The sequence below is a fragment of the Phycodurus eques genome, chromosome 20, assembly GCF_024500275.1.
Source record: "Phycodurus eques isolate BA_2022a chromosome 20, UOR_Pequ_1.1, whole genome shotgun sequence".
Classification (NCBI taxonomy): Eukaryota; Metazoa; Chordata; class Actinopteri; order Syngnathiformes; family Syngnathidae; genus Phycodurus; species Phycodurus eques.
In genome coordinates this window covers 916,161-928,485 of record NC_084544.1, presented here as the reverse complement: position 1 = coordinate 928,485, position 12,325 = coordinate 916,161, and the positions used below count along the sequence as shown (strand labels likewise).

At 47.9% G+C, this 12,325-nt stretch overlaps 1 protein-coding gene across 14 annotated transcripts in view; it reads right to left on the bottom strand.

Annotated features, from left to right (window-relative positions):
- The window catches only part of macf1a (microtubule actin crosslinking factor 1a), a 143,951-nt gene that overhangs the window by 61,023 nt on the left and 70,603 nt on the right, over nucleotides 1-12,325 (bottom strand). For 13 of the 14 annotated variants that reach the window (XM_061665101.1, XM_061665103.1, XM_061665105.1 and 10 more), the window contains 10 exons: nucleotides 11,748-11,858; nucleotides 11,104-11,195; nucleotides 10,906-11,029; nucleotides 3,289-9,285; nucleotides 2,982-3,143; nucleotides 2,366-2,581; nucleotides 2,083-2,217; nucleotides 1,724-1,990; nucleotides 702-857; nucleotides 337-570 (listed from right to left, as the gene is read on the bottom strand). In XM_061665101.1, coding sequence (XP_061521085.1) covers nucleotides 337-570; nucleotides 702-857; nucleotides 1,724-1,990; nucleotides 2,083-2,217; nucleotides 2,366-2,581; nucleotides 2,982-3,143; nucleotides 3,289-9,285; nucleotides 10,906-11,029; nucleotides 11,104-11,195; nucleotides 11,748-11,858 — 7,494 coding nt within the window. The remainder of the gene's footprint in view (nucleotides 1-336; nucleotides 571-701; nucleotides 858-1,723; nucleotides 1,991-2,082; nucleotides 2,218-2,365; nucleotides 2,582-2,981; nucleotides 3,144-3,288; nucleotides 9,286-10,905; nucleotides 11,030-11,103; nucleotides 11,196-11,747; nucleotides 11,859-12,325) is intronic. The other variant, XM_061665107.1, reaches the window with a different exon arrangement.

Below are 12,325 nucleotides of genomic sequence, written 5' to 3'. Positions count from 1 at the left end.
AGTGTTGCTTGAAGGTTTCTACTGACAGAGACTGATACTAATTTCAGTTTCCATCTATGGCATTTCCTATTATATGTTAGCATTACGCTAGTGGACTTTCATTCGAGGAAATTATAAGATCTGGCTGAACATTTTGCTGTTGAAATATACAGCGTTTAATTCTGTTTTGTTTCATGTGCTCGTTTTACAGCAAACTTCAGAAGGGAGTGACAAATAAACGACGATTTCTTGACAGCAAGCGTGAGAACAGGCGCTGAAGAATACGTTTAAAAGTGTTTGAATACGTTTAAATGTGTTTAAAGTGTGATAAAACGTACAATAAGCTTGTCGTCTCACCCTCTGCATGTTGTGCTGCAGCGTGGCGTCGATGGCGGCGTCCACCTCCGACACGGACGCGCCGGCCGCCTCCGTCAGGGCCGCGTACTGCTCCTTCAGCCGCGCTAGCGCCACCCGCAGGCCCTCTCGCTCCTCCGCGCTCAAGCTTTCTCCTCGCTGGGCCAGCAAGTCCTCCGCCGAGCGGACGGCCTCGGCCGTGTCCTCCGCTCTGGCCCGGAGGTCCTTCTGCACTTCCTGCAAAGAGACGGATAGCAACTTGGCTTCTGTAAAAACGAAAAGCTAACCAAGATGAGATATCCGACATTTCTTCTTAGCAGGCGTTTTTTGTGTACGAGAGCTCAAACGGTTGACCCGAGATTTCGCACCTTTAACTTCTTCTGCTTTTCTCGCAGGACGTTCACATCGTCCGAGTCCGCTGCCGATTCTGATCTCTGATTGGCCAGAACGGCGGCGGGTCCCGCCAACCAGGAGCTGAGACCTTCCAACTGGCGAGAACATTCCGTTTTCTGCTGCTGGATCACCTGAGGAGACGGAGGACCACCACACGGAGACCAACAGCAACAACGTGAGCGCATTGCATGCAAATAAAGAACATTAACTCCAGTGTTGTGTCAATTTATGAGCATATTGTGTCCAGATATACACACACATACACACACACACACAATAACTAAAATCACATAAATCCAAAAATGATCTTTATTATTGCAAGTTTCCCCACATTGCTCACGCAAAGGCGTGGGGGAGAAAAAAAAAAAAACAAACACGGCGTGAGGAAGCCGTAACCGCGGCGACGTCGGCGGCCATCTGCAAGAGCAAGGCAAACATGTTAATAACACGCGTGTAGCAGGACACGTGCGCGGGCGAGGAACACGTGATGTGAATGAGAAGCAGCGTAAAGCGGTAAAAAAAAAAGACAAGGATTGTAAATAAATAAAACGCGCAAGAGAAGCGGTGCAAGTTGAAGATATGAAATTTTGTAAGATGGTTTACGACTGTGAGTGTATGATTTGCGGGGCTTATCGTGGTAATTGATCCACACTCAGGCGGCTAAATTGAACTGCAGAAATCAACATTTCTAGGCTGTCATGGGCATGCCCAACCAACAGATGGCACTAAAACCAATATGGATTGTATTCCCCAAAAACATATTTAACACACTACAATCTGTATTGTATTTTTACTACCTTTTATACTTGCAATCATTTGTGGTCAAATACATTTGAAAAGTGCATTTTTTTTCTATACAGTGGTGCTCTGAGATACAAATACGTTGTTCTTAGAAAAGTGATGGATGAATATTTCTGAATGTGCTATAAGCAGTGGCTTTCCAAGTTGGCAAGAAAAAGGCACCAAACCAAAGCGACCGAGTGATGGTTTTCCAAACCTCTCTCTCCTTCAGCTTCTCCTCGACGTCGACTCTCCTTTCCTGCCGACGGCGCCGGTCGCCGTCACGCTCCCGCCGGGCGGCGGCCCGGGCGCGAGCTCGCTCCGCCGCGCTGCGGAAGGCCCCCTGCAGCTGCTGCAGCTGCCCCAGGAGGCGCTCGCTCTGCTGCGGCGCCAGGTCGCCCGCCCGCTCCGAGACGAAAACCTGGACGTCCGAGGCCGCTCGGGCCACGTCGCCGGAACGCGACGTCAGGCTGGACTGAAGCTCCTGCGAGAGGAGACGCCACAGACAAATGTCATACCAAAAAAAAAAAAGACTCACTCTTTGGGTAAGACCACGGCCGTGGCGGTGAAACTTGCCTCGGAGAGACGCAACTGATCGTCCACCTCCGTATTTTCACTTTCGTCATTCACAAGCGCCTCGGTGTCTCTCAACCAGGACAGCAGAACCTCCACTCGTCCTGCGAGTGACTTCAACTCGGCTTCTACCGCCTCCTGAGAAAAAAAAGAAGTCCAGCAGCTCCCACTTTGAACCTCTATTTTTGTTTTATTACACATTGCAGGATGAATAGACAAGGGATCGCTCTCCCAGGACCCTCAAAAGGTCATCTTATCTTTTTTTTATATATATATATATATATACCTTGTATGAATCCCTGTGGTCTCGCAGGCTTCGCAGGATGTCCTCAGAAAGTGTTCTGGCCGCCTGGTACGCTCGTGTCAAGCTCTGCCGGTCCTTCTCCAGAGCCGCGAGGAGCTCAGGAGGAACATCTCTGGGGTGCGGCGTCAAGAGCTTCTGGGCAGCCTTCATTTCTGCGGCGATCTCGGGCTCCAGGTCTCGAAGCTCCACGTCCAGAACCTGAAGGCCAGATGCAAGTCAACAAATAATCTTCAAAACTAAGTGCAAAACTAAGCTACAATGCTGGATAATCTACTGTATCATAGACCAGCTTCAGTCTGAATAAAATACGGTTCACCGAAATTACTAAATGATTCATGCCGATAACTTTACGATTCAGTCAAATTCCAATCCAGTTTCAAAACTCGATACGATACCCTGCAATTACAGTGCTACTGAGTCCAATTACGATTCCATTCACTCCAACTATGAGGAGTGAATGGAGTCATCTACTTGCGATACGGCTCATTCCGAATTCAACACAATGCGGACACAATTCACTCCAATTGCGATGCGGTTCAGTCGTGCGTGGGTCAAACCGACGGTTGACCGGCAGCATCCACGCCGTTGTCGTCGTCACCTGTGTATGCCCGATGATGTCATCCGAGGCGACGAGGCCGCGTCCGACCGATTGCCGCCGCCGCTGCTGCTGCTCGAGTCCGACCTCCACGCGTCTGACCGCGGACATCAACGCCATGATCCTCTGGTCGTGCTCCAGGCAATCCTGACGCACTAGGGATGACTTTGGGAACAGAAAAAAGGAAAAAAAATACATAATAATAATAATGATTTAAAAAAATAAAATAAAAAATCAATCAATCAAAGACATCTATGCACACGGTGTAGAATAATATATGAGATGAAGTGCGCGCCGTTACATAACATACCTTGCCAGAAGCGGAGGCCACTTCATCTCGGCTTGAAATGACATCTCCGTCGTCATCTTCTGCTCCTCGACTGTCAAAAGCTGGAAGTGCCGTAGGAAGTCCAGCTGATCCGGAGTCGGGAGAAGCCTCTTCTGAGAGGAGAGGTGCAGTTTGCGGAGACTCAACTTCAAGCCCTTTGCTAGTTGCAGCTTCAGCTGGTCCGTGCTCATTCTTGTCTTCTTCTGGCTCAGACTGAATATGCTCATGCGGTTGGCATACGACTTCTTCATGAGAATCACCAACGTTTGTCTTGCGTGAAAGCTTTTCTTCAGGAGCGTAACGTATTGATTCCTCGGGGTAAGAAGTGTGTCTCTTTGGTGGACTTGAACTTATTGTACAGGTTTGCATTATCTCCTTGTCGCCACCGGTTGACGGACTCACACGTGAGCTATTTGAATCGATTTCTGTTGTGAACTTAGAATCCTCTTCCTGATCAGTCTGTAAATTGTCATTGGCAGGCTGAGCTTTCAAACGCTTACACTTCTTCTTACTTCGTTTACTTTCCGCAGGCTTGACAGCTGGAAGCCGATCCTTCTCGAAGGCCTCATTGAAAGAAACATCTGCCTTGACTTTGCTGCCTGCCGGTTCTAGTTTGTCCTCCTCCTCACTCCTCGGTCTCGTGTTGTCACCACTCTCGAGAGTTTCTGTGGTCTCTGTCTCCTGGACTTCCTCAACAGCCTTCTTGTCGCTAACCCTGGCCTCAAACACCTTCTTGAGGTTGCTCTCTCCAGCTTTTAGCTTCATGGAGGCCTTCTGCTCGTCCGGCGGACTCGACATTAGAGGAGACTGCTGCTCGCTGTTTCCACCCACCTCCTGACTGCTGGCTGATTGTTCTAGTTGAGACAGGACGGACTGAGGGTCTTCAACTCCGTTTCTCTTGTCAGTGTTCTCAAGCAAGGGGGCTGCAGCTTTCACATGGCCAAGTTCTTTATCTCGGGGATGCTGTTTTACGGCATGTGGTTCAGCTTCTCCTTCAGTGTTGTCTACTTGATACAGTCCAACCGTCTTGCCATGAGTTGGCAATGCTTTCTCCGGCTGATAAATCTCAGGTGGCGGTTTTGTTTCCGTTTGCTGTGTTTTACATTTATCCTCGGTCATTTTTGCCTTCTTTTTACTTCTCTTCTTTTTCTTGGTTTTGCTTTCTTTGGCCAAAGACCCCTCCAACAGTGGCTCTTCCTGGCCTACGGCAGAAGGAGCCTCAGTTTCAAAGCTCCAAATATTCTCACTTTCGGCATGGTTCCCTTCTACAATATTCCCCATTCTATGTTCCTTGGTTTCACTTGGTTTCACATGTTCTTTTTCTTTGTCACCGATGCATTCAGTTCTGGAATGGAACGGTGGACGATCTTCGTCTTGGACCGATGTACCGGTCTTATCATTGGATCTAGAGAGCAAATTGTCAGGTTTCCCATCTGACTTTTGTCTGTCCTTTTCCTTAACAACTTTGTCACCATCTTCGCCATGTACCCGAATTGATTGTTCAACCAGACTTTCCGGAATGCTTTCTTTTTGTACAGCTTTGTGCTGTTGACTTATTTGCGATTGATCCGCAGCCAATGATTTAGGAACCTTCCTAGCTCCGGTTTCAATGCTCAAAGTATTCTGTCTTTCACCGTCGTTCCTCTCTACGACATCCCCCATCCTACGTTCCTTGTCACTTTGTTTTACTTGCTCTTCGTCTTTGCCACCCGTGTGCTTCGCTGTTCCACAGTCAGTCAACAGACCATCGCCGTCTTGGGGCGAAGTACTGCTCTCATCGCTGGAACTGCACTGTAACATCTCAGGCTTACCTCTCTCCTCTTCCTTAACACCTTTGTGGACATCGGAGTCACACGTTTGAATCGATTCTGTAACCAAACCTTCAGGTATACTTTCTTTTTGTCCATCAGTGCTCTGTTGACTTATCTGCAGTTTATCCGCAGCTGTTGGTTTGTAAATCTTCCCTGCACCACCGATCTGCAGTATGGACTCCTCCAACACCAGTTCCTGCTGCTCCATGGCAGGACCCTCCGTTTCAAAGTTCAAAATCTTCTCCCTTTCCCCCTCGTCCCTCACTACAGCATCCCCCCTCAACCTGCTTTTTTCGTAACATGGATTCGTGCGCTCTTCCTCCTTGTCAGCTGTTCTGGAGTCCGTCAGCGAACCATGAAAGTCTTGGACTGACATACTTTTCTCATCACTAGATTTAAACTGCAACTTCTCAGGTATCCCATCTGACTTGTCCTCGTCTTCATCCTTAACACCGTTGTCAAAATCTGTGTCATGTGCTTGAATCGATTCCGAAAACAAACATTCAGGTATGCGTCCTTTTTGTTCAACTGCGCAGATTTGTAATTTATCTACAGGCTTTGGCTTCGGAATCTTCTCTGCTGTACCGATCTGCGGTACGGCCTCCTCTATGGCTTGCTGGATTCTCTTTTCAACATTTGCAGCAAAGTTCCTCAAAAGGTCAATGGACTTGTCCGGCTCCAGTGACTTGTCTACTTCAGTCATGACATCAATAGGTTCTGCAGAGGTCAAAGCCTCTCCATCATCCCATAAAGGCACCTCAGGGCTAACTGTGCTCTTTGCGCTTTGTGACGAAGTGATAGTAGGTGAACTATCGTCATCAATTTTTATCTCCAAAGGAGACCATTTTTTCTGGATTTCTGAAGCCACGTGACCGGAAATCAGCCGTAAAGCAACCGCGTCGCTGAGATTTAACACTCGTTGACCAGTTACTGGATTAACGAGCCCGCCTTTCATAATCTGGTCGGTGGCAATTTCTAAGACCATATCCTCCGAGACTAAACCATTTTCAGTAGCTTCTGGTAGAGGAAGTCTTTCTCCAGTGGTGATATCAACAATGCCACCGCTGTCTGCCTGGCTTTGGAGCAGTCTCAGAGCAGGAATTGGGTCAACTTGTTTAGCAGCCAAAGCTTCAGGAAAAGTCATGCGGCTTCTTGTTTGCGTGTTCTCAATTCCGCTGAATGGTTTCACTTCCAAAAATCGCTTGCCCGTCTCAACGTCTATTTTACCCTTTCTCACAAGGTCCGAGTAAGGCACAATCAGAGCGGTTTGGGGGTCAACCACCCCTTGTGTTGCTGCACCTATAGCCACGGCTTCACTTCCAACATCCTCGTCCAGAAGACCCCGAGCAACAGCCTGGCTCAATGTGACTTTACAGCCAGCGTGGTGGTCAAAAATTGCTCCAGTTGATAATTGTAAAGCCACAGCCTCCGTGTTTGAGGAGCTGCCTTTTCCTTGGTAAGCCCACTCCATCTCCTCCAAGCCAGGAGCGAGGGATCGATCGACGAGACCTCTGCCTACAGCATCAGACACCGACAGCCTCATTCCTGAAGCATGATGGATTATGCCGCCCTCGGCTACCTGTCTGAGCAACACCTGATATGCATGTTTGGGGTTTATTAAGCGCTTCGCAATGGCTTGGTCCAGAGGAACGGGACACGCAGTCTCTGGGTCAATAACACCTTCCATCTGTAGCTGTAAACTGGCTTTAGTGAGGGCTACTTCAGTCCCGGTCACCTTTCCTTTGTAGGCCCTCTCTAGTGCTACTAGTTGTTCTCTTTGAGCTCCCTCTATCAGCCCAAGGTTTGACGCTAAAATGACAGAGACTTTCTTATCCCTGCGGAGATCTACAATACCTCCAGACGCCACCTGGGCTTCGAGCAATCGAGTTGCAGTGTTGGCATCAATCAAACCAGCCTGAGCTGCCTCCCTCACCCCACAGATCAGATTTTTCTCCACATCCACGATCCCTGCAAGTGTTTTATCCGACTTCAGGACACTCCACATCAGATCCTCATCTAGTAAACCTTCCCGCATGACGTCATCTATGCTCAGCGACTCACCGCTTCTACGGTCGAGGAAACCACCAAACAATCCTACACGAGCCATTAATTTGACCGCAGTGTGACCGGGAAGGATGCCCCGAGCGACCGCTTCATCTGGGAGCAACATTTCCCCGTCTTCCATCATCAGACCACCCTTAGTGAGGTCAGAGACCAACCTTGACAGTTCAGCATCCTCCTCCCCAGATGCAGATTCAGGGATATCAACCACAGGTTTGTCCAACTTTGAGACTTCCTGATTTAGCTGCTCGGATTCAACCCCGTCAGGTTTCCGCAAATGCTTGAAATAGCAATGTTCATTTATAGAACCTATTAAAATGTTTTCAATATTTTCTGACTCAAGTGCTGTCTGTAAAACCTTGGATTCAGCTGCAACTTCGTCTTTTGTGACCCTTTCAGATTTCTCTTCAAGACTTTTGAGCTTTTCTGTTGAACTTTCAAGACGAGATAGTCCTTTCTCTTCATCTCTTATGCTTTTATCTACTACAGTTTCTGATGATCCGTCTAAATTAATCCCAACAATTGCCAAGGATTCAGGTTTAGCTTCATCACTGTCTCGTTGTCCGTTTGTGCTACTAGACTTAAAGTCTTTGTTTTGTGTGACTCTACTGGAAGTTCCTACTTCTGCCTCAGTTTGTCTGTCAGTAATCTGTTTTTGCATCAAAGTCAACGCTTTGACCACATCATTTTGTGTGGTGAAACTGCCAAAAGTCTTAACTTTGCCTCTGCTGTCCGTGTCTCCAGCCTTCAACTGAATTGCATTAACCAACTCCAGTAACTCGGGCTCAAAAAGCACTATGCGTTTCCCGGAGTGTGCGTCCACATAGCTGCGAGTCATGAGATGAAAGAGCAGCTTGTGCTCCGCTTGCTGGTCGGCATCCGTCCCGTCTGCTGCCACGGCATCCCACGTGAGGCTGGCAGGAGAAGCAGCAAGAGGCGAGGAGCCTGAAGAACCCCAACTCAGGCGGTTCAGAGATGGCGTGCCCGACGGGTTCGTGTTGAGGAGAACATCTGGCAAACGGATATCTTTGAGAATATGGACGACACTGGCATCCAGGACTTCTTCGAAGGGCAGCAACTGGAGACTTTCCAAGTTGTACAGTGCTCCAACAGAATTCCGCTGCCTGAGGATGTTTCGTGCCAGCTCTGCTGTGATAACCCCTTGCTGAAGAGCCTCCACAATGGACAGAACTTCACCAGATTCAGGCCAGAGCATTCCCATGAATGTCCAGAGGGACTCAAGGACCAACAAAGCCATACAAGAGGAGAGAAGGTCCCGGTCAATACTCTCCTCCACATCCAAACGTTCTCCAGTTACAGGGTCAAGGATCCCACCATTTTTGAGCTGGCGCACAAACAGGCAGCATGCCAGGTCCTGGTCCATGAGTCCGTGACGGACCGCCTCGTGAACAGTCAGTCGGTGTCCAGATCGGGGGTCCACGATCCCACCGGCAAACAGCTGAGCATCCAGGAGCCGCTCGGCCACTTGCCGATCGATCAGGCCTTCCTCTATGGCGCGGAAGATGCCAACTTTTCTACCGGAGCGGAGGCAGACGCTTCCGCCGGGTTGCTGTTTGACAGGAAGCAGGAGAAGACCCGAGCCGTCATCCGGGACGCAGCGTCGAAGCAGCTCGGGAAGGTTTACTTTCTCAGCTGTGTTTGGATCAATCAGCTCTTTACGTTGAAGCCTGGACTCAAGCTTGGCCTGAAGGCTCCTGGACGACAAGAGCTTCGAGTCCTCTCGCATTTGGAGTTCGAGAATACGTAGTCCTACCTCCTCTCGGACGATTCCAGAGTCCACGGCCGTAGCGAGCGCGTGCACATTCGGTTGCTGGCCACCGGTCGCCGTTTCCGCCAGGAGCAGAGCGTTCTCCAGTTCCGAGAGGGACTGCCTGGTGTGAGCGTCGATCGAGCCTCGGGTAAGACTTTGATCCAGGGAGAGCCCGAGGGGGGCGTCGGGAGAGAGGAGCCTCCCCGTGGTGACGAGCTGGGCCTCCAGCAGTACTCGACCCGTGTCCCGGTCAATCAGACCCCGCCGGGCAGCTTGGAACACCGGGAAGGTTTCCACGCTTCCCAGGTCGATCACGCCGGCGACGCAGCGTGGAATCTACGAAAAGGATGAAACAAAATATCTGATGGGAAGACTATTTACATCATATATGATATACATGTTGTACGTTATACAGTACACACTGTGTGTGTGTGTATATATATATATATATATATATATATATATATATATATATATAGTCGGAATTCTGGCAGAATACTATGCTAAAGTACTAAAGATACTTCTTTGACTATTAATAACAAAATAATGAAACAACAACAAATATTACGACTACTAAAAATAATAAATTGGACTTAAATTGCACTTTAGGACACCCAAACATGTTTTACATGTTAAAAGTAATCATTTTAGTCTATTTTTCAATGTATTTATTGTAAATCTAATACTAATAATACCAATGCTACTAAAAAGAATTCTATTATTTATTGCACTTCTATGACTACTAATAGAACAATGAATATTAAGCATACATTAAAACAGTAAAAGTTAAATTCCCACAAAAATAAGCACACGAAAGAACAAGAGCAAACTATTTTAGCAGATTTTTAGGCAACATAATAGAAGAAGCGAGCAGTACTTACCGGTCAGCGGAAACGCACGCTTAACGGGCTGCGCGGCGCGGCGTGACGAGCGGACGTTTAGCGTTGTGCATGCCACACTTCTTCCAGAGCCGCAAACATTACATTGTTGCTGTTGTTGCTTTTTAATTAGACAGCAAACCCTAACGACGGTAACGTCCACAACGCTCCTTTGTGGTCGCTTGCTGTTAGTGGTTGTTGTCAAGCAAAATGCTGGTTGAAGAGTGTCACACGGTTAGAGAATTGCATTAGAACAGACAACACAAAGTCGGACACACAAACACACAAACACTCATGTGATCTGGACACAACATGCTCATGGTGAGGTTGTTTGTTTTTTGGTTTTGTTTTGCAAAGCTGGCCTCTGGTGCACACAAACAAACACAACAGCAAAGCAACACAGATACGTCTTATCGGTGAATTCATCATGGAAAATGACGATAGCACCTTGATGCTAAATGAGAGCCGATTGTATATCCACCGACCACTTTATGAGGTAACCTTGCATGCTCTAAGAAGGAGTTATGTACACATTTCATTCTTCTTTTCTATTGTGGGCCAAATTGAAGGGCCGTATTCTCTTTTTCTTTTCTCACGTCTATGTAGATTGTCAGCCATCCATCATTATAAGAAACAAAGGTTGAACCCAGGCCACTTTTTGTTTGTTGAATTCTGACTTTAGCAATTACGCTATTAGGCTAACAATTTGTGCGTTTGACTGTTGAATAAACGGCTCAAAAGTGCACCGGTGACTGAGTCTTGGCAAGAGATTTTTGATTTGATTTGATATTTATTGATTATTTTGAGTTGATGACAAGGATAGCGTCGGGCGTCCACAAAATGAACGCCGCCGGAATGCAATTTTGTAGAAAACGAAGTCCTGGTGCCGTTAATGACGTCAGCAGCCCGGCGGATGTGATGAGAGTGACGAGACAAAAATCGATGAAATGAGGTGGTTGGAGTTAATGACACGGGTGCAAATCAGTAACGTGATCGCTCGCACACAACAATGTGAACACGCACGCTTCGGCTTGTGAGTGACGGGGAGACTCAGAGTGACTTTTTTTTTGCCACCCACCTTCCTCTCCTCCTCCCTGGCCAGTTGCCGCATCTGCTGCGCGGAGGCCTCGCACGCATCGCGGTAGGCGGACGTCAGCCGGTCCAGCTGCGCCTCCGCGAGGGCGCGCTCGTCCGTCGACAGCCTGCGGACGGGCGGGAGGTGTCGGTCGGACGGCGGACGACGTCGCGAGAGAGCGCGTGCCCGAGAGCGACTTACTTGGCGGCCCGTTTGGAGAGGAGGAAGACCCGCGCGCTCCTGACGGCTTCGGCCACGTCGTCTTTCTTGGCGGCCAGTTGCTCGTTGGTGGCCTGCGAGGATACGAAGAGGCGACAATTTATGAAATATGGCACCGTGGTGGCAAGCGAGCAAGTACAAATACGCTGATGCCTTCGCTTATGAGGAGGGATGCGAATCCAAAACCAGGTTCCAGACTACTAAAGCACAAAATCTTACCTAGTGAATGTTTCTACTTTCTAGTGAAAACATCTTACTGTACACTTACTGAATTCTCAGACAGTTCCAAATTTTCAGCAAGACAAAATGACTTGCGATCTTATTATCGAGTCAACTTCTGCTACTTCAATTTTTCCCCCCAGTTAAAACAAGACAAAATTGTCTTAAAACAAGTACAGTACGATGTTTTCACTAGAAATACGCCAAATTCACCCGGTAAAATGTGCGTTTTTTGCGGTGCAGTAATTCGACTTCTCAGAATCGTTTACGTTCGCTCGCCTGCCGATTGCGCTTATCGACTCCTCTTACGCGCCAAACGAATGACGACGTCATCCGCAGGAAGTGCTTTTCGGTGGGGGCCCTGAACTCTCGTCGAATGTAACGTAATCTGATGTCGTCGTGTTTACCTGTTGCGCAGCGAGCGAGGACTCGGCGGCCCGTCCCCGGAGGCCTCCGATCCAAGCCAGCAGGTCCGACACCTGACCCGCTCGGGCCTGCTTCTCCTCCTCCGTCTCTTTCTGCGGCCACTGGGAACATCCATTATTCCCTCCTCCAAGGACGCATCGGTGTCTTATTCTGATTAAGATGATCTTATCGCAGACGCCGCAAAAACAATCCAGCCAACTATTGCAATAACAAGTAAATTAGTCATTAAAAATGACATTTTTACAAAGTAGTTCACCACCTGAGGAGTGAATGAAATTGTAAAGCCTCCAAGTGCCTAGAAAAGCGCTACACAAGTTCAATGCATTTTTAAAAATGGATTCATAACAACGTGAGAGATGCACCCATTCAATTTTGACAATTATTATGGAAAAACAACAAGAGAAAAAAAAATGGTTTCATTTTGTTTTAGCTTCCAGCCATTATTACTTTTTACATCATGAGTTCATGGATTCTTTAAAGGGAATGTTCTTAAAAACATAGATGTACAATACACAACTTCTTTTTTTATTACTATTGCTGCCAGTTTGACAATGTTGTA